At 46.1% G+C, this 27569-nt stretch overlaps 2 protein-coding genes across 2 annotated transcripts in view; one reads left to right on the top strand and one right to left on the bottom strand.

The window, feature by feature from the left end:
* Positions 1 to 27569, top strand: part of LOC129816011 (plasma membrane calcium-transporting ATPase 1-like) — a 188618-nt gene that overhangs the window by 5985 nt on the left and 155064 nt on the right. The gene's annotated exons all lie outside the window — the stretch shown is intronic.
* LOC129816012 (basic proline-rich protein-like) lies at positions 6852 to 11513 on the bottom strand. The gene is made up of 3 exons (XM_055870208.1): positions 11458 to 11513; positions 8337 to 9526; positions 6852 to 8242 (listed from the first exon to the last, which is right to left on the bottom strand). Exons 1-3 carry the CDS (start codon positions 11511 to 11513, stop codon positions 6852 to 6854), a joined length of 2637 nt encoding a protein of 878 aa, XP_055726183.1.

The following is a 27569-nucleotide window of genomic DNA, read 5'->3' as shown; positions in this document are numbered from 1 at the left end:
AGACACAGCGGTTTGAACCAAAAATCACAAATTTGGACTCATCAGAAGAAAGGACAGATTTCCACCAGTCTAATGTCCATTGCTCGTGTTTCTTGCCCCAAGCAAGTCTTCTTATTATTGGTGTCCATTAGTAGTGGTTTCTTTGCAGAAATTCGACCAATTTGACCATGAAGGCCTGATTCAAGCAGTCTCCTCTGAACAGTTGTGTCTGATACTTGAACTCTGAACCATTTTGGGCTGCAATCTGAGGTGCAGTTAATTTCAGATTTTCTGAGGCTGGTAACTCTAATGAACTGATCCTCTGCAGCAGAGGTAACTCGGGTCTTCCTTTCCTGTGTTGGGCCTCATGAGCGCCAGTTTCATCACAGCGCTTGATGGTTTTTGCAACTGCACTTGAAGAAACTTTCAAAGTTCTTGAAATTTTCCAGATTGACTGACCTGCATGTTTTAAAATAATGATGGACCGTCATTTATTTTTGCTTATTTGAGCTGTTCTTGTCATAATATGGCCTTGGTCTTTTACCAAATAGAGCTATCTTCTGTATACCAACCCTACCTTGTCACAGCACAACTGATTGGCTGAAACGCATTAAGAAATAAACAAATTCCATAAATTCACTTTTAAAGAAGGCACACTTGTTAATTGAAATACATTCCAAGTGACTTCTCATGAAGCTGGTTGAGAGAATGCCAAGCGTGTGCAAAGCTGTCATCAAGGCAAAGGGTGGCGACTTTGAAGAATCTCAAATATAAAAGATATTTAGATTATTATTCCATGTCTTATTTCATAGTTTTGATGTCTTCACTATTATTCTGCAATAAAGAAAATAGTAAAAATGAAGAAAAACCTTTGAATGAGTAGGTGTGTCCAAACCTTTGACTGTGTGTGGTATGTATACTACACTGCTCAAAAAAATAAAGGGAACACTTAAACAACACAATGTAACTCCAAGTCAATCACACTTCTGTGAAATCAAACTGTCCACTTAAGCAGCAACACTGATTCACAATAAATTTCACATGCTGTTGTGCAAATGGAATAGACAAAAGGTGGAAATTATAGGCAATTAGCAAGACACCCCCAATAAAGGAGTGATTCTGCAGGTGGTGACCACAGACCACTTCTCAGTTCCTATGCTTCCTGGCTGATGTTTTGGTCACTTTTGAATGCTGGCGGTGCTCTCACTCTAATGGTAGCACGAGTAGGAGTCTACAACCCACACAAGTGGCTCAGGTAGTGCAGCTCATCCAGGATGGCACATCAATGCGAGCTGTGGCAAGAAGGTTTGCTGTGTCTGTCAGCGTAGTGTCCAGATTATGGAGGCGCTACCAGGAGACAGGCCTGTACATCAGGAGACGTGGAGGCTTGCATCCAATGTAAAAAACACAATTTCAAATTTTGCTACATTAGACCGATTTTGAGCTGGTTGGTCACATAGACACATCCTATGTGTTTTAATCAAATAAACTATATGTAGGCTACTGAGCTTGTCTGATGCTTTAAGCACACTGTGATTTAAATAATTAAGACACGCATATGGCTCAAGATGGAGCCAGAGATCAAGACAGCCTAACCAGAAGAACCTGTTCCTGCCCCTCCTGCTGCTTCTGCTGGCCTTCACAGATTCTGTGGTTAAGCTCCAGAAGTCACCGGTAATTGGCTACACCAGTGGTCAGCAACCTTTTCCATTTGGCGTGCCAATTTATCTTACCATTTCTACAGATCTGCGTGCCAGTTATGATTTTCATATGCACATTTTTGTGGAACAGTTTCATTTAATTTGAGTCTTGAGTCTTCGTATCTCCAAATCGTGATCATGTGGTTAATCAAAATTCTAAAAGGAGCTTCTATTGCCATTGCCAACTATGTACAAATAGCCTACATGAAGCCAACAAATAAAAACATTGCAGCCTGCAGGTAGAAAATATCCTGATTTTAAAAAGAAATATCTTATAAATCACATTGGCAACACATGGTCTGTCTGCAAAGAACTTGAAACATTGTATCAATTATCAACTTGGTCTGACCTGAAGCTCTTGCTAGCAAACTTATAAAATACTCTGCACCCTCAGTGTCCTGCTCCAGACACACAGCTGTAGGCTATTTGCAAAAGGGATAAGAAGTAATCAGGTAGGCCTATTTTATGACTACACCGGAACAGAGCATGACATCTTTTTTCTTCCCCTTTCACTCCGAGTGGTTATTTTAAAACAGAGCTGGAAAGATTTTCCAAATAGGCTAAGCTGAGGAAATATTGTCATTCGCAGTGGATGTAGAAACAGACTTTTGTTTTCTTGCTGTTTGAGGTAAAGAAAAAATTAGGTTGAGAAGCTCCACAGTGGTGTTGAGTTAAGACAATCAGATATACTATCAGATCCCCAAATGGGCTTATCTGTAGGCATACATTTGTACGCAAGGCTTACTTTGTAGCCTAGGCCTACTTCTATGCATAATCATGTGCGCATCCTTACTCAACATTGACAGGAGCGCTACAAACAAAAGACAGTTAATAAATGGACAACTCCTAAATGGAAAGAAATAAACCAAAACTTGTTCCTCACAAATGCAGCCTATGTGGTGCAGTGGGCAAACAATGTGTCCACTCCGGTACCGCTTGCCATGCGGTAGTAGAGTGAACCATCTGACTTGGGTGGCTGGAGTCTTTGGCAATTTTTAGGGCCTACATCTGACACCGCCTGGTATAGAGGTCCTGGATGGTTTGGAGGATTGACCCCAGTGATAGATATACTGGGCCGTACCCTCTGTAGCGCTTTGCGGTCGGAGCCCGAGCAGTTGCTCTACCAGGCAGTAATGCAACCAGTCAGGATGCTCTCAATCGTACAGCTGTAGAACCTTTTGAGGGTCTGAGGACCCATGCCAAATCATTTCAGTCTCCTGAGGGGGGAATAGGCGTTGTCGTGCCCTCTTCACGACTGTCTTAGTGTGTTTGGACCATGATAGTTTGTTGGTGATGTGGACACCAAGGAACACAATTTGAGAGAAATAACCTTTTGTGCATATGGAACATTTCTGGGATTTTTTATGGGACACTTTACATGTTGCATTTTATATTTTTGTTCAGTGTGTTTGCAACTGCTCGACTAAAGAAATCTTGGTCGAACAAACAATCGACCAGTTGACTAAATATGGTCAGCCCAAGTATTGCAATGTGTGTATTTGTGAAAGTTGGTGTGTATTGCAATGAGGATTGTGTGCGTAGCTTCAGTGCGTTCAGGGAGGTTATATCAAGCTGTGTTTACTCAGTTTAGCCTGCCAGCATCTGTTCTCTCTAATTAAGAGATGTGTGTCTGTGTGTCTGTGTGTGTGTGCGTGTGTCAAGAAGATCCTCTTGGGCAAGGGAAAGACAGCTTACAGACTGTATCCAGGCTTTCCTTCTGAAAAGTCATGTGTTGCAGTGCTCCACATACAGAGCATTCGGAAAGTATTCAGACCCCTTGACTTTTTCTACATGTTACGTTACAGCCTTATTCTAAAATGTATTAAGTTGTTTTTTCCCTGATCAATGTACACACAATACCCCAGAATGACAAAGCAAAAACAGGTATTTTAGAAATGTTAGCAAATTTATTAAAAATACACTTCAATAATACATTTACATAGGTATTCAGACCCTTTACAGAGTACTTTGTTGAAGCATCTTTGGCAGCGATTACAGCCTCCAGTGTTCTTGGGTATAACGCTACACCTGTATTTGAGGAGTTTTTCCCATTCTTTGCAGATCCTCTCAAGCTCTGTCAGGATGGAAGGGGAGCGTTGTTGCACAGATATTTTAACGTCTCTCAAAAGATGTTTGATCGAGTTCAAGTCCAGGCTCTGGATGGGCCACTCAAGGACATTCAGAGACTTGTCCCGAAGCCACTCCTGCGTTGTCTTGGCTGTGTGCTTAGGGTCGTTGTCCTGTTGGAAGGTGAACCTTCTCCCTCAGTCTGAGGTCCTGAGCGCTCTGGAGCAGGTTTTCATGAAGGATCTCTGTAATTTGCTCTGTTCATCTTTCCCTCGATCATCCCTACAGCATGATGCTGCCATCACCATGCTTCACCTTAGGGATGGTGCCAGGTTTCCTCCAGATGTGATACTTGGCATCTGGAGGAAAATGGCTTCTGTCTGGCAACTCTACCATAACGGCCTGATTGGTGGAGTGCTGCAGAGATGGTTGTCCTTCTGGAAGGTTCTCCCATCTCCACAGAGGAACTCTGGAGCTCTGTCAGTGACCATCGGGTTATTGGTCATCTCCCTGACCAAGGCCCTTTTTCCCCGGTTGCTCAGTTTGGTGGGGCGGACAGCTCTAGGAAGAGTATTGGTGGTTCCAAACGTCTTCCATTAACGTATAATGTAGGCCACTGTGTTCTTGGGGACTTTCAGTGGTGCAAAAATGTTTTGGTACCCTACCCCAGATCTGTGCTTTGACACAATCCTGTCTCAGAGCTCAAAGGACAATTCCTTTGACCTCATGGCTTGGTGTTTGCTCTGACATGTACTGTCAACTGTGGAACCTTATATAGACAGGTGTGTGCCTTTCCAAATCATGTCCAATCAATTGAGTTTACCACAGGTGGACTCCAATCAAGTTGTAGAAACTTCTCAAGGATGATCAATGGAAACAGGATGCACCTGAGCTCAATTTTGAGTCTCATAGCTAAGGGTCCGAGTACTTATGCAAAGTATTTTTTTGTTTGTTTTTGTAATACATTTTGCAAAAATGTCTAACCTCTCTCCTCACTTCTCTTCGTATTCCACTCCTCTCTCCTCTCTCCTCACTTCTCTTCTTATTCCACTACTCTTTCCTCTCTCCTCACTTCTCTTCTTATTCCACTACTCTTTCCTCTCTCCTCTTTTCAATACCCCTCTCTTCACTTCATAAATCCTCTCCTCATTTTTAGGGTTGAGTGCACTGAGAGTTGAACTGGTCTCAGAGTCCCGATTCATAGCAGAGGCTAAGCCCTTTTGGCACCCTATCCACAGCTTCCTCCTCTCCTCTCTGACAGGGCCACAGACACGTGTGCACCTCACACACAGACAGTGTTAAGCTTGCACGGCTGTTTGGGTTTGCACCTATCCCAGGTGGAGAGAAGGGGAGAGAGAGCAGCCTGTGGGGTTATGATCCTGCAGTGTCCCAGTCGCTGCTACAGTCCCAGAGACTGGAGAGGGCTATGTCAGTGGTGCGTGTGTGTGTTTAGTAGGCTTCGGCGTAGCGCTGGGCGGTATATCGTATTTTACTATATACGGGTATTTATGCACGGACCGGTTTGTGTTTTTACTTTACCTTCTGTAACGTATTTGAATGTTTGATTTGTTAAATGTGATACGCTGTGTTACGTCCATTTTTATAGTTTACTCCACTACTTGAGTCATCCCTCTCCGCTCTCTCTCCATGCTGCTTTACAAACAGACCTGTCACAATAACTTGTCCATGGCATTTTCATTCGTTGTCATGTCAAACAATACTGTATTCAAAGTGCCCACTATTATTTATATTCTTCTAACTATAGAATTATAATAAACATTCTATTTCCATGATTCCAAAAGTTCACCCAAGTGTTTTGAGCTAAATCGCAATTGCAACATTTGGTTAAAAATAAAGCCTAGTATTTTTGCCCATATTGTGGCAGTGTGAAATTGATCTCAAATGAGTGCAGGAATTTATTTTAGGTTAAATTTGAATTGAACAGTATAAAACAATCAGAATGGAGAAAGACCCATTGAAATCATTTAGAATAAATGTGTTGCCACCCTTGGGTCAAATAAAGCATATTTAGAACTATTATTAATCAAAAACATCAAATACCGTCATAGTTGAAAAATACCATTATATAATTTTTGGGCCATATCGTACAGCCCTACTTGGGCGGTGTACTATATATAGTGACCTGTCATATCGGGGTATTTGGAAATAGCCACAGGATGGTCAATACCGATTTAACTACTTATTAAGTTTTTCACTCAATTTTAATATTTGTAGCTACTTTTTAAGGTAATACTTGTAGTCAACTTAAGGAGATAAAGCAGATCAAGTTCTTCATTTTTTATTTATTTTTTTATTTTTATTTATTTTACCGTTATTTTACCAGGTACGTTGACTGAGAACACGTTCTCATTTGCAGCAACGACCTGGGGAATAGTTACAGGGGAGAGGAGGGGGATGAATGAGCCAATTGTAAACTGGGGATTATTAGGTGACCATGATGGTTTGAGGGCCAGATTGGGAATTTAGCCAGGACACCGGGGTTAACACCCCTACTCTTACGATAAGTGCCATGGGATCTTTAATGACCTCAGAGAGTCAGGACACCCGTTTAACGTCCCATCCGAAAGACGGCACCCTATACAGGACAGTGTCCCCAATCACTGCCCTGGGGCATTGGGATATTGTTTAGACCAGAGGAAAGAGTGCCTCCTACTGGCCCTCCAACACCACTTCCAGCAGCATCTGGTCTCCCATCCAGGGACTGACCAGGACCAACCCTGCTTAGCTTCAGAAGCAAGCCAGCAGTGGTATGCAGGGTGGTATGCAGACAGGTTTGACCTGTCACATTATTTGACATTATGCAGCTTACCGTAGTTCCCCAGAACAGTTGGGCCAGTCAACTGTTTGTTTTGTAAATAGCACAATGGGAGAATGCAGGAGCAGCTGAGTACAGCTGTGCATTGACAGGGGTCACGTTTTACATTGAAAACCAGTTTTTGTTGCTTCAATGGAGTGATCAGGGATGTGCAACAATAGTTTTCTCTCACGACTGCTCGCACTTCCACTTTGGCGCTCGAGGACGCTAGGCTGCCCATCATTGCGCACACTTGTCACCATCATTACACGCATAAGTGCTTCATGGACTCACCTGGAATCGAGCGAGCTGGCGGCAGAGAGGCGGGCGAGCTGGCTGGCGGCAGAGAGGCGGGCGAGCTGGCTGGCGGCAGAGAGGCGGGCGAGCTGGCTGGCGGCAGAGAGGCGGGCGAGCTGGCTGGCGGCAGAGAGGCGGGCGAGCTGGCTGGCGGCAGAGAGGCGGGCGAGCTGGCTGGCGGCAGAGAGGCGGGCGAGCTGGCTGGCGGCAGAGAGGCGGGCGAGCTGGCTGGCGGCAGAGAGGCGGGCGAGCTGGCTGGCGGCAGAGAGGCGGGCGAGCTGGCTGGCGGCAGAGAGGCGGGCGAGCTGGCTGGCGGCAGAGAGGCGGGCGAGCTGGCTGGCGGCAGAGAGGCGGGCGAGCTGGCTGGCGGCAGAGAGGCGGGCGAGCTGGCTGGCGGCAGAGAGGCGGGCGAGCTGGCTGGCGGCAGAGAGGCGGGCGGGCGAGCTGGCTGGCGGCAGAGAGGCGGGCGGGCGAGCTGGCTGGCGGCAGAGAGGCGGGCGGGCGAGCTGGCTGGCGGCAGAGAGGCGGGCGGGCGAGCTGGCTGGCGGCAGAGAGGCGGGCGGGCGAGCTGGCTGGCGGCAGAGAGGCGGGCGGGCGAGCTGGCTGGCGGCAGAGAGGCGGGCGGGCGAGCTGGCTGGCGGCAGAGAGGCGGGCGGGCGAGCTGGCTGGCGGCAGAGAGGCGGGCGGGCGAGCTGGCTGGCGGCAGAGAGGCGGGCGGGCGAGCTGGCTGGCGGCAGAGAGGCGGGCGGGCGAGCTGGCTGGCGGCAGAGAGGCGGGCGGGCGAGCTGGCTGGCGGCAGAGAGGCGGGCGGGCGAGCTGGCTGGCGGCAGAGAGGCGGGCGGGCGAGCTGGCTGGCGGCAGAGAGGCGGGCGGGCGAGCTGGCTGGCGGCAGAGAGGCGGGCGGGCGAGCTGGCTGGCGGCAGAGAGGCGGGCGGGCGAGCTGGCTGGCGGCAGAGAGGCGGGCGGGCGAGCTGGCTGGCGGCAGAGAGGCGGGCGGGCGAGCTGGCTGGCGGCAGAGAGGCGGGCGGGAGAGCTGGCTGGCGGCAGAGAGGTGAGCTGGCGGCAGAGAGGCGGGCGGGCGAGCTGGCGGCAGAGAGGCGGGCGGGCGGGCTGGCGGCAGAGAGGCTGGCGGCAAAGAGGCGGGCGGGCGGGCTGGCGGCAGAGAGGCGGGCGGGCGGGCTGGCGGCAGAGAGGCGGGCGGGCTGGCTGGCGGCAGAGAGGCGGGCGGGCGGGCTGGCGGCAGAGAGGCGGGCGGGCTGGCTGGCGGCAGAGAGGCGGGCGGGCGAGCTGGCTGGCGGCAGAGAGGCGGGCGGGCGAGCTGGCTGGCGGCAGAGAGGCGGGCGGGCGAGCTGGCTGGCGGCAGAGAGGCGGGCGGGCGAGCTGGCTGGCGGCAGAGAGGCGGGCGGGCGAGCTGGCTGGCGGCAGAGAGGCGGGCGGGCGAGCTGGCTGGCGGCAGAGAGGCGGGCGGGCGAGCTGGCTGGCGGCAGAGAGGCGGGCGGGCGAGCTGGCTGGCGGCAGAGAGGCGGGCGGGCGAGCTGGCTGGCGGCAGAGAGGCGGGCGGGCGAGCTGGCTGGCGGCAGAGAGGCGGGCGGGCGAGCTGGCTGGCGGCAGAGAGGCGGGCGGGCTGGCTGGCGGCAGAGAGGCGGGCGGGCGGGCTGGCGGCAGAGAGGCGGGCGGGCTGGCTGGCGGCAGAGAGGCGGGCGGGCTGGCTGGCGGCAGAGAGGCGGGCGGGCTGGCTGGCGGCAGAGAGGCGGGCGGGCTGGCTGGCGGCAGAGAGGCGGGCGAGCTGGCTGGCGGCAGAGAGGCGGGCGAGCTGGCTGGCGGCAGAGAGGCGGGCGAGCTGGCTGGCGGCAGAGAGGCGGGCGAGCTGGCTGGCGGCAGAGAGGCGGGCGAGCTGGCTGGCGGCAGAGAGGCGGGCGGGCGAGCTGGCTGGCGGCAGAGAGGCGGGCGGGCGAGCTGGCTGGCGGCAGAGAGGCGGGCGGGCGAGCTGGCTGGCGGCAGAGAGGCGGGCGGGCGAGCTGGCTGGCGGCAGAGAGGCGGGCGGGCGAGCTGGCTGGCGGCAGAGAGGCGGGCGGGCGAGCTGGCTGGCGGCAGAGAGGCGGGCGGGCGAGCTGGCTGGCGGCAGAGCTGGCTGGCGGCAGAGAGGCGGGCGGGCGAGCTGGCTGGCGGCAGAGAGGCGGGCGGGCGAGCTGGCTGGCGGCAGAGAGGCGGGCGGGCGAGCTGGCTGGCGGGCGGGCTGGCGGCAGTGAGGCGGGCTGGCTGGCGGCAGAGAGGCGGGCGGGCGGGCTGGCTGGCGGCAGAGAGGCGGGCGGGCGGGCGGGCGGCAGAGAGGCGGGCGGGCTGGCGGGCGGCAGAGAGGCGGGCGGGCGGGCTGGCGGGCGGCAGAGCGGGCGGGCGGCAGAGAGGCGGGCGGGCGGGCGGGCGGGCGGCAGAGAGGTGGGCGGGCTGGCGGGCGGCAGAGAGGCGGGCGGGCGGGCTGGCGGGCGGCAGAGCGGGCGGGCGGCAGAGAGGCAGAGCGGGCGGCAGGCAGAGCGGGCAGGAGGCAGAGCGGGCAGGAGGCAGAGCGGGCAGCAGAGAGGCAGAGCGAGAGGCAGAGCAAGCGAGCGGGTGGGCGGTGGACAGGCAGAGCAAGCGGGAGGCAGAGCGGGCGGGCGAGTGGCAGAGCGGGCTGGTGGCAGAGAGGGCGAGTGAGCGGCAGAGAGGCTGGGCGAGCGAGCGGGCAGGCGGTGAACAGGCAGAGCGAGCGGGAGGGAGCGGGAGGGCAGAGGGAGCGGGAGGGCGGGCGGGAGGGAGAGGCAGAGCGGGAGAGCAAGCGGGAGGCAGGGAGAGGCAGAGTGAGCGTGCGGGAGGGAGGCAGGGAGAGGCAGAGCGAGCGAGTAGGCGAGAGGCATAGTTAGCGGGTTGGCGGCAGAGAGGCAGAGCGGGCGTTTGGCAGAGCGGGCGGGCGGGAGGATGTTCGGGAGAGAGGCATAGCGGGCGGGAGGGTGTACGGCAGAGGCAGAGCGGGCGGGAGGGCGTTAGGCAGAGCGGGCGGGCTTTCGGCAGAGAGGCAGAGCGGGCGGGCGGCAGAGCGGGTGGGTGGGCGAGCGGGTGAGCGGCAGCGGGTTGCAGGTCGGGCGAGCGGGTGGCAGAGAGGCAGCGAGCGAGCGGGTGGCAGAGAGCGGGATGCAGCGAGCGAGCGGGATTTCTGAATGCACTGTATTTACATCTCCTGGTGTTTTTGTCCATGAATAGCCTAAAAAGCAATATTTTGTAAAGGGGATTTTTTAATTCTCCCGGACATTTGTTTGGGGCGAATTTTATTTATCAGCTTTTCATATATTTTTACCGGCAAACGGAAACACTCTCTCACACACACACACTGAACTTCATTCCGTTGATTGGCCCACTGACAAATACAAAGATAAAAGAAGGAAATACGATTATTATAATGAAACTACATGTGTAGATGTGATGTAAAACCTGAAACAGACTGAAATAGACGTACAGTACCTTTTACAGGGTATTCACACCCCTTGACTTTTTCCACATGTTGTTGTTACAGTCAAGATTTAACCCCATAATGTGGGATTATGTTTTTAAAAATGTTTACAAATGGGATTCTTGTGACACAACTTAGGAAATGGCTGCCTAGTTTTTCGTACTGCACATCGGTTGGGTGTTCCCCTCCCCTAAATTCAAGTATTACTCTGAGCATTATACTAACTTGGTAAAGGGGAAAATAGGATAAGGTTGCGGAGCTACAACAACAGCCCGTAACAAGACAGCAGAAGATATAATCGTCGATGAACCCGAGATGGCTAATGCTAGCGCAAATAAGATAGCAGCAGCAAAAAAAACAAATTTCACGAGGTGATAAAGGAGGAATTGCGCGAGGCGCTCACAGGCTTACGAGAGGAACTTCGAGAAAATGTAAGAAAATAACTAAATGAGTTCAAGAAGGACATTAACCAGAAACTTGAAGAAAACAATAAAGAACTTCACAGCATATCTACAAGAATGGGGGGTGCAGAACAGCACATTGGGGAAACGGACACATGGAACTCCGCAGTCAAGGAAATACTTGAACAGTCACTGAAAAGCCAACACGCACTACAGGCAAAAGTGACAGAACTCCAAGGTTTCTCACGTCGAAACAACATAACGTAGTAGAGGGCGCAGAAAAGATTCTATGCCCAAATTCGTGGAGGATCTATTCAAATAAATACTTGAAGATGACACTGACCTGGAAATCGAGAGAGCAATGGCCTCAAAACCACCCAGCGGCGCCCCACCAAGATCCATAGTAGTACAGTTCCTAAAATTCTCAGTCAAAGGGAAGTCTTACATGCAACCTGGAAAAAGCCTGTTAGCTTCCAAGGCCAACGAGTGTTCTTTGATCATGACTACGCGGGAGAGATACTGAAAAGGAGGAAAGAATACCCCCATTAAGAAAGCACTTAAACAGAAGGGTATTCGCTTCCAAACACCATTCCCGGCAAAAATGGGTGTTTCTGGAAAATGGCCCGGTTACATACGAGCATGCAGACGAGGCGCCTGAGGACATGAAGTCGAGGGGCATCCCAGTGGAGTATACCGCCAGGAGAAAGGCGGCATCACCGGCGGAAAGACTCGAGCAGGATCTGCCATGGATCGTTGTTGACAAGCAGAGTCATGGAGAAAGAGGGAAACCATTCAATCAAAAAAGATGGCGTAGCAGTGTAGGCGTGTTTTGTCCGTCCTCCCGTGTACTTTTGTATTTTTCATATTTTTTGTATATATATATTTTTTTAAATCTATCTTTTTTCGATTTTTAATTCGATTATACCTTCCGGTAACCTGCCTCACCCAACGTGATACGGAATCGCTATTATTTTTAACTTTGGAACACATTCAAGAACCTCCAGTAGCTAACCAGCTAATCACCTACAAGCTATTTAGTCACTTTTACCTTCTGCACAGACACCAGCCCTGTTCTTAGCCTGGATATTACTCGCCAATCTACCAGCATCGGACTGTCTCTCCACAACAACGCCGGATTCCTGCCGTAATCCCTGAGCCACTACGTCTGATCCTCACAGCTAGCTCACAGCTTGCAGCTAGCTAGCTCAAAGCTAGCTTGCACCCTCCGTGGCACCCAGTACCGAAGCTATCCCCTAACGTCACTGCCACGAAGCTAGCAACAAAATTAGCAAACCAGTTAGCAAACCAGACGTGGTCTGCCGACGAATACTCCATCCGCTGTGCCCTCAACCGGCCTCCGTCTGAGCAGACCACCCCCGGGCTACTAACTTTAAACGCCCCGTGCTAGCGTGGTGACGGCTTCCCTGCTCCATCCACTAATCCCCCCTGGACACCATGATCACTTGGCTACATAGCTGATGCCTGCTGGACTGTCCATTAATCACGGTACTCCATTCTGTTTATTTGTGTTTATCTGTCGGCCCCAGCCGCGAACTCAGGCTCTGTGTGTAGTTAATCCGACCCTCTCTGCCTAGTCATCGCCATTTTACCTGCTGTTGTTGTGTTAGCTGACTAGCTGCTGTTGTCTCATCTGTTGTTTTAGCTAGCTCTCCCAATCAAGACCTGCGATTACTTTACTTTATGCCTTACTATATGTCTCTCTCGAATATCAATATGCCTTGAATACTGTTGTTCGGGTTAGTTATCATTGTTTCAGTTCACAATGGAGCCCGTAGTTCCACTCCTAATACCTCTGATACCTCCTTTGTCACACCTCCCACACATGCGGTGACCTCACCCATTATAACCAGCATGTCCAGAGATACAACCTCTCTTATCATCACTCAGTGCCTGGGCTTACCTCCGCTGTACCCGCACCCCACCATACCCCTGTCTGCACATTATGCCCGGAATATATTCTACCACGCCCATAAATCTGCTCCTTTTATTCCTTGTCCCCAACGCTCTAGGCGACCAGTTTTGATAGCCTTTAGCCGCACCCTCATCCTACTACTCCTTTGTTCCTCGGGTGATGTGGATGTAAACCCAGGCCCTGCATGTCCCCAGGCACCCTCATTTGTTGACTTTTGTGATCGAAAAAGCCTTGGTTTCATGCATGTCAACATCAGAAGCCTCCTCCCTAAGATTGTTTTACTCACTGCTTTAGCACACTCTGCCAACCCTGATGTCCTTGCCGTGTCTGAATCCTGGCTTACGAAGGCCACCAAAAATTCTGAGATTTCCATACCCAACTATAACACTTTCCGTCAAGATAGAACTGCCAAAGGGGGAGGAGTTGCAATCTACTGCAGAGATAGCCTGCAAAGTTCTGTCATACTTTCCAGGTCTATGCCCAAACAGTTCAAACTTCTAATTTTAAAAATGAATCTCTCCAGAAATAAGTCTCTCACTGTTGCCGCCTGCTACCGACCCCCCTCAGCTCCCAGCTGTGCCCTGGACACCATCTGTGAATTGAGCTTCAGAGTTTGTTCTGTTAGGTGACCTAAACTGGGATATGTTTAACACCCCGGCAGTCCTACAATCTAAGCTAAATGCCCTCAATCTCACACAAATCATCAAGGAACCCACCAGGTACAACCCTAAATCCGTAAACATGGGCACCCTAATAGACATTATCCTGACCAACTTGCCCTCCAAATACACCTCTGCTGTCTTCAATCAGGATCTCAGCCATCACTGCCTCATTGCCTGTATCCGCTACGGGTCCGCTGTCAAACGACCACCCCTCATCACTGTCAAACGCTCCCTAAAACACTTCTGCGAGCAGGCCTTTCTAATCGACCTGGCCCGGGTATCCTGGAAGGATATTGACCTCATCCCGTCAGTTGAGGATGCCTGGTCATTCTTTAAAAGTAACTTCCTCACCATCTTAGACAAGCATGCTCCGTTCAAAAAATGCAGAACTAAGAACAGATATAGCCCTTGCTTCACTCCAGACCTGACTGCCCTCGACCAGCACAAAAACATCCTGTGGCAAACTGCAATAGCATCGAATATTCCCCGCGATATGCAACTGTTCAGGGAAGTCGGGAACCAATACACGCAGTCAGTCAGGAAAGCAAAGGCCAGCTTTTTCAAGCAGGTATTTGCATCCTGTAGCTCAAAAAGTTCTGGGACACAAAGTCCATGGAGAACAAGAGCACCTCCTCCCAGCTGCCCACTGCACTGAGGTTAGGTAACACGGTCACCACCGATAAATCCGTGATAATCAAAGACTTCAACAAGCATTTCTCAATGGCTGGCAATGCCTTCCTCCTGGCTACTCCAACCCTGGCCAACAGCTCCGCCCCCCCAGCTCGCCCAAGCCTCCCCAGCTTCTCCTTTACTCAAATCCAGATAGCAGATGTTCTGAAAGAGCTGCAAAACCTGGACCCATACCAATCAGCTGGACTTGACAATCTGGACCCTCTATTTCTGAAACTGTCCGCCGCCATTGTCGCACCCCCTATTTCCAGCCTGTTCAACCTCTCCTTCGTATCATCTGAGATCCCCAAGGATTGGAAAGTTGCCGCGGTCATCCCCCTCTTCAAAGGGGGAGACACCCTGGACCCAAACTGTTACAGACCTATATCCATCCTGCCCTGCCTATCTAAGGTCTTCGAAAGCCAAGTCAACAAACAGATCACTGACCATCTCGAATCCCACCGTACCTTCTCCGCTGTGCAATCCGGTTTCCGAGCCGGTCACGGGTGCACCTCAGCCACGCTCAAGGTACTAAACGATATCATAACCGCCATCGATAAAAGACAGTACTGTGCAGCCGTCTTCATCGACCTGGCCAAGGCTTTCGACTCTGTCAATCACCATATTCTTATCGGCAGACTCAGTAGCCTCGGTTTTTCTAATGACTGCCTTGCCTGGTTCACCAACTACTTCGCAGACAGAGTTCAGTGTGTCAAATCGGAGGGCATGTTGTCCGGTCCTCTGGCAGTCTCTATGGGGGTACCACAGGGTTCAATTCTTGGGCCGACTCTTTTCTCTGTATATATCAATGATGTTGCTCTTGCTGCGGGCGATTCCCTGATCCACCTCTACGCAGACGACACCATTCTGTATACTTCTGGCCCTTCCTTGGACATTGTGCTATCTAACCTCCAAACGAGCTTCAATGCCATACAACACTCCTTCCGTGGCCTCCAACTGCTCTTAAACGCTAGTAAAACCAAATGCATGCTTTTCAACCGGTAGCTGCCTGCACCCCCACGCCCGACTAGCATCACCACCCTGGATGGTTCCGACCTAGAATATGTGGACATCTATAAGTATCTAGGTGTCTGGCCAGACTGCAAACGCTCCTTCCAGACTCATATAAAACATCTCCAATCCAAAATCAAATCGAGAGTCGGCTTTCTATTTCGCAACAAAGCCTCCTTCACTCACGCCGCCAAACTTACCCTAGTAAAACTGACTATCCTACCGATCCTCGACTTTGGCGATGTCATCTACAAAATAGCTTCCAATACTCTACTCAGCAAACTGGATGCAGTTTATCACAGTGCCACCCGTTTTGTTACTAAAGCACCTTATACCACCCACCACTGCGACCTGTATGCTCTAGTCGGCTGGCCCTCGCTGCATGTTCGTCGTCAGACCCACTGGCTCCAGGTCATCTACAAGGCTATGCTAGGTAAAGCGCCGCCTTATCTCAGTTCACTGGTCACGATGGCAACACCCACCCGTAGTACGCGCTCCAGCACTGATCATCCCTAAAGCCAAAACCTCATTTGGCCGCCTTTCCTTCCAGTTCTCTGCTGCCTGGGACTGGAACGAATTGCAAAAATCTCTGAAGTTGGAGACTTTTATCTCCCTCAACAACTTTAAACATCTGCTATCTGAGCAGCTAACCGATCGCTGCAGCTGTACATAGTCCATCGGTATATAGCCCACCCAATTTACCTACCTCATCCCCATACTGTTTTCATTTATTTACTTTTTTGCTCTTTTGCACACCAGTATCTCTATATGCACATGATCATCTGATGATTTATCACCCCAGTGTTAATCTGCTAAATTGTAATTATTTGCTCCTATGGCCTATTTATTGCCTACCTCCTCATGCCTTTTGAACACATTGTATATAGATTCTCTTTTTTTTCTTTTTTTTCCCCCTACTATGTTATTGACTTGTTTATTGTTTACTCCATGTGTAACTCTGTGTTGTTGTCTGTTCACACTGCTATGCTTTATCTTGGCCAGGTCGCAGTTGCAAATGAGAACTTGTTCTCAACTAGCCTACCTGGTTAAATAAAGGTGAAATAAAAAATAAAATAAAAAACATCTCGGCGAGAGGACGTTCACATCCGAGAGAGACTCAGGCATTTCCAACGGGAAGATGGAAGACACTGAATCGGATTTAACAGTATTAATAGTTACCGCGAGCTGTTAAGACGTTGGGATGTTACGGTTGACATTGCAATAGGTAAAATATCTCCCCTATTTTCCCCCAATGCAGAACAAGGGGGAGTAGCCAAAAGTATGTGTTCTTTATGAACACACTAAGTAGCGTCACGTTAATAACATATATATATTAGCTAAGGATTAATGACACATTGACAACGGGGTGACAGAAGGGCATATCAAGGGGAGGATTCATGACATGCACGCCTGACCGATATAGTTTTCACTTGTAATTAACCCATGTGTATAAGCAACGTTTCTTGTTTGTGACTACGTCACGCATTTTCATATCTGAGCGAGGGGCCCTTCCTGCGGACAGGCTCATCCCCTCAAATCCCAGAGACAAGAGACAGTCCTCTGACATGGGAGTCCAAATACTAAAGTATTTTCCCATTTTGGTTTACTTTATTATCGTTATTGATTATTTTTTTTATTTTTAGGCTCATGATAAGCAGGCAGTTATGGTGCACAGTTTTTTAAAATTTATATCGATGTGTCATCGGGAATTTAAGGTCATAAGTCTCAATGTAAATGGACTGGGGAGTGCCATCAAGAGAAGTAAGGTAATAGCAAAGATGAAACGGGAGAGAGTTGACATACTATTCTGGCAGGAAACTCACTTATCCACACCTGAACACAAGAAACTCAAGAAAATGGGATATAGAAATACTTTTTTTCTTCTTACAAAATGGGTAGAAGGGGACTTGCAATCTTGATCCCAAATTCAGTTAATTTTGAGTTTTCTGTCAGAAAACGAAGACAAGGAGGGTAGATTTATACTTGTTAAATGTAAACTGGATAACAAGGAAGTTACATTGTTTAATGTATACGGATCCCCATGGTCTTCTACGGGAAGGTGTTTGATTTAATTGCCACAGAAACCTCTGGCACTCTTATCTGTGGAGGGGATTTTAAAATGATTTTAAACTCAAAATTGGACAGCACAAATCAAAATAGGAAAATGAGTCTAGTGGCTAAAAAGATCAATAGGATATTGCAAGCCCTAGTATATAATTATATCCCACAGGAAGAGCTGAAGAGTAGGTATAACTTCCACTGGACCTCTTCATCCATTAAATATCTTGGAGTATATCTACCAAAAGATACATCCAAACATTATTGCATGACTACTTTTGACAGAGCTACCCATACAGTCCGTTTTGGGAAATAAGGACGTGGTCATAGAAATATACAATAGACAAAGTCAGTGGATTAATTTCTCTTTTAAGACATGGTTTAGGGTAGTTAAGCAAAATAATTTAGACAGAGAGATCAAACTGCTGAGTTGGCCCGCATATGACCCCAGCTTCATCCCTGCAACTCAGGACAGCAGATTTAAACAATGGACGCAGAAAGGCATCACATCATTCAGTACAATTATAAGGAATGGGGACCTAGATAACATCCAGGACCTAAGTAAAGAAACATGGCTTGGATAAACAAGATTTTTACAGATACCTACAAGTTCGACACTATTTCTTAAGGGAGATAAAAGTGACTGAGCCTCGAGCGCCTCAAAAATTAATCAAAGTATTCACTAACGCATACAACTTGGTAACAAAAATACGATTTAAAATTTTTACTTGGGAATTCAATCCTCAAAGAAACAATCTACAAACTATATTAAAAATAAATGGGAGGAGGAACTTAACATTGAAATAACTGATTGAACATATTAGAGACTCAACAAAGCTCCACCAACTCAAGGTCATGGAGAGAATTCTGTTGGAAGAATGCTATACGTTTCTTCATAACACCTAAACTGAAATCAAAACAGACTGGCTCACCACACCCTTGTTGGAGAGAATGCGGTCTATTGAGGGCGGACCACTCTCATATCTTTTGGACTTGCCCCGCAATCGAAACTTACTGGGGAGAAATAAGATCTAACATTGGAAAAATAATGGGATTTGACATAGAACAAACATTCATTTCTTTTTACTTGGGTGAAATACCTGATGACTTACACAATAGAGAAAAGTACCTCTTGAAGGTCCTACTGGCAGCCAGTAAAAAGGCTATTCCTAGGAAATGGCTACAAAAAGACCCTCCCACAGTGACACAATTGATAGACATTGTAGAAGAAATATGCCACATGGAGCGTATGACCATTGCTTTAAGAACTCAACAGGAGAGAGGTCAGGAATACTGGGAAAAATGGGTTTCGTACTTGAAAAAGGTCTGATTCAAAGATGCCAATGTAACTAATATGATGAAGGTATGATGTGCGCTGTAACTGATATGATGATGAAGGTATGATGTGCGCTGTAACTGATATGATGATGAAGGTATGATGTGCACTGTAACTGATATGATGATGAAGGTATGATGTGCACTGTAACTGATATGATGATGAAGGTATGATGTGCACTGTAACTGATATGATGATGAAGGTATGATGTGCACTGTAACTGCCAGATCTTTTTTGTTCTTTTATTTTACTTTTGTACTTTTTCTTTGTGTTCCTACAATAAAAACAAAGTATTACATTTTTTAAAATAAATTTTATAAATTAATTTCGAAATGAAAAGCTGAAATGGATTGAGTCAGTAAGTATTCAACCCCTTTTGTTATGGCAAGCCCAAATAAGTTCAGGAGTAGAAATGTACTGAACAAGTCACATAGACTCACTCTGTGTGCAATAATAGTGTTTAATTAGATTTTTGAATGACTACCTCATCTCTGTACCCTACACATATCCATCAGTCGAGCGGTGAATTTCAAATTCAACCACAAAGAATAGGGAGGTTCACCAATGTCTCGCAAAGAAGGGCACCTATTTGTAGATGAAAAAAAAATACATTGAATATCCATTTGAGCATGGTGAAGTTATTAATTACTCTTTGGATGGTGTGTCAATACACCCAGTCCCTATAAGTATACAGTTGTCCTTCCTTACTCAGTTGCCGGAGAGGAAGGAAACCGCTCCAGGATTTTAACATGAGGCCAATGGTGACTTTAAAACAGTTACGGAGTTTAGGAGAACTGAGGATGGATCAGTAAAAGTGTTACTCTGCAATACTAACTAATTGACAGAGGGAAAAGGAGGCCTGTACAGAATAAAACATATTCCAAAATATACATCCTGTTTGCGACAAGGCATTAAAGTAATACTGCAAAATATGTGGCAAAGCAATTCACTTTTTGTCCTGAATACAAAGTGTTATGTTTGGGGTAAATCCAATACACATTACTGAGTACCACTCTGTCACGTTGGTATAAAGGGTCGGGAGACAGGCGGAGGAATGCGTGATAGGGGTTTTTATTTCCATAATTACAGCGTGCCGTGTACAGGTACGGGGCTGAAGACCAAACAAACACGTATACCAAGCACAGGGTTGAGACCCAAACAAAAGAGCGAGGAGTACCTCGAATAAATACACAATCGCACAATGATTATCACTCGTGAAGAGACCCTTAATCATCCGCACACTACACATGGCACAAGGGCCAAAACAACATAGCACAGGTACAGTGGTTCCTCCTGTAAAAGTTGTGGGCTTGCACCGTGGGACTTAGAGGTATACAGCATCACGGCTTCATTGCTCCAGACCACTACAAGGGGGAGTTAGAGCACTCATTATGCATTTGGGTCCCAAGGTTTTTATATGGCCAATCATATCGACTGGTTCCAATGACGAATTTGACGTGAGCCACCCGTCCCTGGTGACTTTCTTCAGCAAAGATGGCTGACAAAACATTACAGGGAAGCAAATGTAAGTAGTTATAACGTCATATCGAGTCAAACAAAGTTAGTTAATGTAGAGACAAACGATTGTGCATATTTTTTTGTTATAAAGTTAATTTACAAAAATCGCTATTTAGCAAGTTTTTTCCAGTCATATGCAATACCAGGTGTATCAAACTCCATTCTTAGAATGATGCTGTGTCTGCATGTCTGTATTACAATTATACACTTCAACATTGTTTGCCACTCCTGCTCCTGGGACATCAATGATTACATATTGTAACTATGCAATAGACTAGAAACATGATTTAAGTAAAGGCTGATTTGTAATTCATATATACAGAATAAAAACAGTACATCCTGCCAGCACGCTCACAAGTGTGCTGAATGACGTGTGGAAGAGGGCGAGAAACGAGATGAGAGTTCAATCCAGGCTATTTGCTCTGAGACCTGCATAATAATGTAATGAAACAAGCAGGGAGCAGGTTTCGAACCCGCAACATTCTAGCCCGAAGTCCAGCACACTATCGACTGTGCCCAAATGTATTAATTGGGGTTGGGGCCGATTTGTGGCTAAAAACACTTTATCATTTGGAATCTTTAGCATGTGGAACAACAACAATAATCTTCATTTTAATTTGACTTTACAAACAGCAAGAGGGCTTAATTGGAGTCTATTTCTTTGGAACCTAGACCTATATAAAATAACTTAACTGGCTGAGGTGGGCTATGAGGCTTAACAGCCTAATAGAAGTAGTATTGTTTGTATTAGGCCTACTTACAATTACAACTGATCAAAATGTAGCATCCTACATAAAACAATCATTTAAAGAAAAAAAGTCTGCACGTTCGAACTAAAACAAGGTAACTAAAGTGCACGTTGGTAAATCATAAACTCTAAAAGTAATTGGAAAGGTAGATACAAATGATGTGTGACATTGACGTTACAATAAAGAATGTAGCCCATCATGCAAATGTTTCCTATTAGCAGGACAAACTACTTTTTATAGCCCGTCTACTGTTGTGAAAATCCCTCAACTTGCAATGTATTCGATGCTTAAGTACTCTAAAGTGTTACATTTATAACTCAAAACAACATTTCTTCACCAACATCTTTATGCTTTCATTAATCTTCTTGATCTTCTTCCTTTTTTTTCTTTAGCAATTTGAGCAAATTGCTCAAGGGCCACAGTTGATTAGTCTGTGAAGGTTGATAATATTGAATATCTTTCCAGCTTTGATCCATGCCTGGGCCTGCAGGACGCTAATTTCTTTGTTTGTCAGACAAATCATATGAATCGTAGACTCACTCACATGTTGAAAAGGGCGAGGATCGAGATGGATTCACAATCCATGCCAGGCACACATGTGAGCTCTGGAACTCCTCTGACAGGCAGAGTCAACATGTGGGGTGTTCGTCAAGTCTTCGGTTCACCCTGACATTTACATTCCTATTCTGACAACAGAACTTGACCAACTGCTCACCAGGCACAGCAAGGGCCGCCCGGACCGTTATGCTGTTCTGCTATTCCAAGGATGTGAAACCGAAGAGAGATACCAGGAGTGGGCACATAATATGTAGCCTTCCCGCTGTGGATGTCTATTTCAGCACTGTTTCGCGCTGCTCTGAGACAAGCATGGAGAAACGAAAATGTTCAAATATTCCATGATATTCTCAAGATATGTGTTAACTGAATATAAGCAAGTGATGTCTGCTAAATAATCAAGTTAGGTTTCTCCAGAAATAAATCATTCTAAATAAAAAACTGGCTTTATTTACAAATTAGTGAGAATGTCTCACCCCATGTTCAAGAATAGTTTTTTCTCTCTCACTCTACGTTAAATGAAAACAAAATCTCCAAAATATCGTTACTTTTTAAACAAAGCGATTTATTAGATAAAGCCCCTTAGATATTCTCACAGATCCTAATGGAAAATGCCCCTTAGATATTAATATAGAGTTCTCCAATCCTCTAAATGTAAGTCACATCCTTGAAAATAAGATTTGTAGATATATTGTTAAAGGTGTAAGTCCTATTCAAAGAGCATATTGAAGTTAGAAGCAAAAGCTTACAACTATTTTATCACCGTTTCGCGCTGCTCTGAGGCAAGGATGGGGACTGGTTTTAATGAATCAATGAGATTTTTATTTTTACTTAATCTCCATTTGGGTATTGGTTAGACAATAATTTGAAAATTAGGGTGCAGAAATGTTATGCTCTTAGTGTAACCTTTATTTTAACTAGGAAAGTCAGTTAAGAACAAATTCTTATTTACAAGGACAGCTTACTCCATCCTCGTGCCCTTCTGAGATTCGTTAGCTAAATAGCCCAACGACCGTCACGTTGTACAGCGCCATATTTTCCGTTCCAGCAAGTACCAGTCAAAAGTTTGGACACACCTACTCATTCCAGGATTTTTCTATATTTTACTATTTTCTACATTGTAGAATAATAGTGAAGACATCACAACTATGAAATAACACCCCGGTCTCTCGCGTTCCCCGCATTCTGTAGTACAGACATGGCCTGCTCTCCCTTATGTAAGGAATTAGGCACTTTCCCATGTTTACTACAGTATGTATTGTAGACTGCACAGTAGCCTAATAATCAAATAAAAACATTTTGTTAATAAAATAATTATAAAAAAATACTCAAAATGCAGATGTGGATTTAGTTATGGAACCCTAACGAATTACTATGGGAATAAATATCACTGATTTACAGAAATATTGGAACAAAGTTATCTAATGAATCAAATAAAATAACATTGTATTTGTCACATACACATGGTTAGCAGATGTTAATGCGAGTGTAGCAAAATGCTTGTGCTTCAAGTTCCGACAATGCAGTAGTAACCAACGAGTAATCTAACCTAACAATTCCACAACTACTACCTGAGACACACAAGTGTAAATGGATAAAGAATATGTACATAAAGATATATGAATGAGTGATGGTACAGAACGGCATAGGCAAGATGCAGTAAACGGTATCGAGTACAGTATATACATATGAAATGAGTAATGTAGGGTATGTAAACATAAAAGTGGCATAGTTTAAAGTGCCTAGTGATACATATATTACATAAAGATGGCAAGATGCAGTAGATGGTATAGAGTACAGTATATACATATGAGATGAGTAATGTAGGGTATGTAAACATTATATTAAGTGGCATTGTTTAAAGTGGCTAGTGATACATTTTTTACATCAATTCCCATTTATTAAAGTGGCTGGAGATGAGTCAGTATGTTGGCAGCAGCCACTCAATGTTGGTGGTGGCTGTTTAACAGTCTGATGGCCTTGAGATAGAAGCTGTTTTTCAGTCTCTCGGTCCCTGCTTTGATGCACCTGTACTGACCTCGCCTTCTGGATGATAGCGGGGTGAACAGGCAGTGGCTCGGGTGGTTGTTGTCCTTGATGATCTTTATGGCCTTCCTGTGACATCGGGTGGTGTAGGTGTCCTGGAGGGCAGGTAGTTTGCCCCCGGTGATGCGTAATGAAGGCAAACAATTTAGAATCCTCCAATCCTGTAACCTGTTCCCGGCCGTCACGTTGTACAGCGCCATATTTTCCATTCCATCAAATTAATTAAGCCACATTTCTTAATCAATCCCATATACTATGTTATTACAAAAAAGGTTTTAAGTTCTCTGGTAATGCCAATAAGGAATACTATCAAATGCTTCTCAAAGATGCCCTCTGGTGGTCAAACTAGCAATAACTTGAGTAACAGAAAAAATGGCTGACAATTAAATGCCGTGCCACAGAATGCTGCGGCAGCGTGCAGGGTGTGCAGCAGTATGACGGCACTTTTAAAGGAGGAACCACTGTACTCATACGACCAACGGACTAGGGAACAATAATATACAGGACAATGGTGAACAAAGAGCACACTTATACAATTACTAATCAATGGGAATAGGGACCAGGTGTGCGTAATGACAGTTCCGGGGGGATCCGTGACACACACTCCATATTTTCAAGCATAGTGATGGCTGCATCATGTTATGGGTATGCTTGTAATCATTAGGGACCGGGGATTTTTTCAGGGTAAAAAAAATAAACAGAATGGAGCTAAGCATAGGCAAAATCCTAGATGGAAACATGGTTCAGTCTGCCTTTCCAACAGAAACTGGGAGATAAATTCACCTTTCAACAGGACAATTACTTCAAAGACGAGGCCAAATCTACACTGGAGTTGCTTAACAAGAAGATAGTGAATGTTCCAGACTGACCGAGTTACAGTTTTTGGCATAAATTTAATTGAAACGCTTTGGCAAGACCTGAAAATGGTTGTTTAGCCATGATCAACAACCAATTTGACAGAGCTTGAAGAATTCAGAAAATAATATTGTGCTAATGTTGCACAACCCAGTTGTGGAAAGCTCTTAGAGACTTACCCAGAATGACTCACAGCTGTAATCGCTGCCAAAATGTGCTTATACAAAGTATTGACTCAGGTGTGTGAAAACATATGTAAATGAGATATATCTGTATTTAATTTTCAATATATTTGCAAAAAATTATTAAAACATGTTTCGCTAACAGCCAATGAATTTGCAGGATACCAAATTCAATCAACAGAAATCTCATAATTCACATTTCTCAAACATACAAGTATTAGACACCATTTTAAAGATAAACTTCTCGTTAATCCAACCATAGTGTCCGATTTCAAAAAGGCTTTTCGGCGATAGCACAACATATCATTATGTTAGGTCAGCAACTAGTCACATAAAGCATACAGACATTTTCCAACCAAAGAGAGTCACAAATAGCAGAAATAGAGATACAATTAATCACTAACCTTTGATATTCTTCATCAGATGACACTCCCGGGACAACATGTTACACAATACATGTATGTTTTGTTCGATCAAGTTCATATTTATATCCAAAAACCTCAGTTTACATTTGGCTTTGCCTCCAAAACATCCCGTGAATTTGCACAGAGCCACATCAATTTACAGAAATACTCCATAATAAACTTTGATTAAAGATACAAGTATTATGCACAGAATTATAGATATGCTTCTCTTTAATGCAACCGCTCTGTCAGATTTCAAAAAAGCTTTACGGAAAAAGCAAACCATGCAATAATCTGAGTACGGCGCTCGGAGACCAAAACAAGCCAAACATATACCCGCCATGTTGCAGAATCAACAGAAGTCAGAAATAGCATTATAAATATTATCTTACCTTTGATGATCTTCATCAGGATGCACTCCCAGGAATCCCAGTTCCACAATAAATGTTTGTTTAGTTCGATAAAGTCCATCATTTATGTCCAAATACCTCCTTGTTGTTCGTGCCTTGAGTTCACAAATCCATGACGCGCGATCACTAGGTCCAGACGAAAAGTCAAAAAGTTCCGTTACAGTCCGTAGAAACATGTCAAACGATGTATAGAATCAATCTTCAGGACATTTTTAACATAAATCTTCAATAATGTTCCAACCAAAGAATTCCTTTGTCTTTAGAATTGCAATGGAACGCAGGTCGCTCTCACGTGAACGCGGGTGGTCAGCTCATGCAGCTCCTGCAGACCTCTGACTCATTCAGCTCCCATTCCCCTCTCCTTAACAGTAGAAGCATCAAACTAGGTTCTAAAGACTGTTGACATCTAGTGTAAGCCTTAGGAAGTGCAATATGACCCCATAGACACTGTTTATTCGATAGGCGATGAGTTGAAAATCTACAAACCTCAGATTTCCCACTTCCTGGTTGGATTTTTCTCAGGTTTTCGCCTGCCATATGAGTTCTGTTATACTCACAGACATCATTCAAACAGTTTTAGAAACTAGAGAGTGTTTTCCACCCATATAATATGCATATATTCCAATTTGTAAGTCGCTCTGGATAAGAGCGTCTGCTAAATGACTTAAATGTAAATATATTAGCAACTGGGACTGAGTAGCATGCAGTTTACTCTGGGCACGCTTTTCATCCAAACGTGAAAATGCTGCCCCCTATCCCAAACAGGGTTTAAGAGTACTTTCTGAAGGCACTGTTGATGGAAACCTTACCTAACTCTTCCACTAACAGAACATTACTTATTCCACACTAATACAGCATAACCCAACCGGTGTTACCACAGAACCTGCTCTAGGCCTACTTTTGTTCTGCTCTTTATTTCTACAGCAGAATTGTCTCTTCTCTTCTGACAGAAGAGTTCAGGAACTTGAGGTCTGCTCAGATCTATGTGCTAATCCCATAAACATGAGGCCTTGGAGGTAGGGAGAGCGGGAGGAGGTGCAGACAGAAAATCACGCGAGAGCAATGTGAGTCTGCGTGAATGCACAACTCTATTTTGTGAGAAAGGATCATATCAGCTCTATACATCACGTCTATCTGCTGAGTAAGACCCAGCTGGTTCTGGGGAGACAAGTAGAGGATTCTAGAAGAGAGAATGTGTACACAGCCGTAGTTTGGGAGAACTGTGAGACAGGACTGTGAGACACCCGCCCCAACCCACAAGTATCAATGGCTCTCTTTGTGTTTGCATCACTCTGTCTCAACCAAACCTTGTTAGCACAAATTCCATTAGCATTAGCATGATCACATTTAAAACAAGAAATGCCAGTGAGGCAGGAATGCTATTTGTATGCTAAACACACTGAACCCCCAAACTGGTTGTGACTACTCATCTGGGACCATCTTGTGACTCCAGTAGAGGAGCAACCTTGCAAAACAGTCATCTGAGACTGACAAACTCATTTTCCTAGAGAACTAGCTATTTTCTGTGTGTGTGTGTGCTTTATTACACAATGTGTGTGTTTCCACTCTCCTGAATGAGTCATGTTTAGATTTTTAAGGCATTTTAATCAAAACACTTTAGTAAATAACTGCTATTGCCCAATGTGACCTTGCTGCACATGTACTGTATGTCAAGTATTATTTGTGACATTTACTAGTTAGTTAATAATGTTGGCCAACATTGGATCCCCCCCTGCTATGTCAATAAGCTTTCAAAACAGAAAATGCAATGTGATTGGTTCGATGGCAGGCTCAGGGTCATTGGCTGACATAGGGTTTCTGCCCCAGAATGCAACACAACGTAGGGTGTGTAGCCAAGCCGAACGTATAATCTATTCCAATGGAATTAGAAGTGGAACCCAGATAGTCATTAAGAATGTAACAATGTCATGATCAGAGGCAGTAACAACATGGCATCCAACCAAGTATACCAACTATCCTTCTACAATATTTTTCTGTTCTCTACTGTTCAGTCCTGTCACTCTCTTCCAATGGAGTGCAGTTCACCATTTCCCTATCCAATACATTATTTTGTATATTTTCCAGTATAGTACTTGTATTCATTACATTTCCTAGTCATTAAATATATCAGGAGTTGTCTGTATATAGTTTTAACCATAGTAACCCAAAGAAGAAAACAATGTTTCTGATTATACCTAAAATATACACAAAAGCAGGTCAGCTAATTGGGGCAAGGAGCTTGTGTTTATGACATCTCTGTGAAGAGACACTTGTATTAATCCCCTGCAAGCCTGGGGTCAGCAGGGGAAAACCCATTCACTTACTCATTCACACAATCACTCATTCACACGCACACATACACACAATGGTAGCATGCTCAGTGACAGTGTGTTCCATGATGAGTGGTGCCGTAGTGGGTCTGCCAGTATATAGTATAAGAT

The sequence above is a fragment of the Salvelinus fontinalis genome, chromosome 18 (assembly GCF_029448725.1).
Source record: "Salvelinus fontinalis isolate EN_2023a chromosome 18, ASM2944872v1, whole genome shotgun sequence".
Lineage (NCBI taxonomy): Eukaryota > Metazoa > Chordata > Actinopteri > Salmoniformes > Salmonidae > Salvelinus > Salvelinus fontinalis.
This window is presented reverse-complemented; position numbering and strand designations above follow the sequence as displayed.

Excerpts from the sequence above, each read along its gene's own strand:
- LOC129816012 (XM_055870208.1), bottom strand. The coding sequence starts at position 11,513 with ATGACTCTGCTTGTCAACAACGATCCATGGCAGATCCTGCTCGAGTCT. Across the intron at positions 9,527-11,457 it reads CTGCTCGAGTCTTTCCGCCG|CCCGCTCTGCCACTCGCCCG; the intron begins GTGATGCCGCCT and ends CTCTGCCACCAG. Across the intron at positions 8,243-8,336 it reads CGCCCGCCTCTCTGCCGCCA|CCAGCTCGCCCGCCCGCCTC; the intron begins GCCAGCTCGCCC and ends CTCTGCCGCCAG.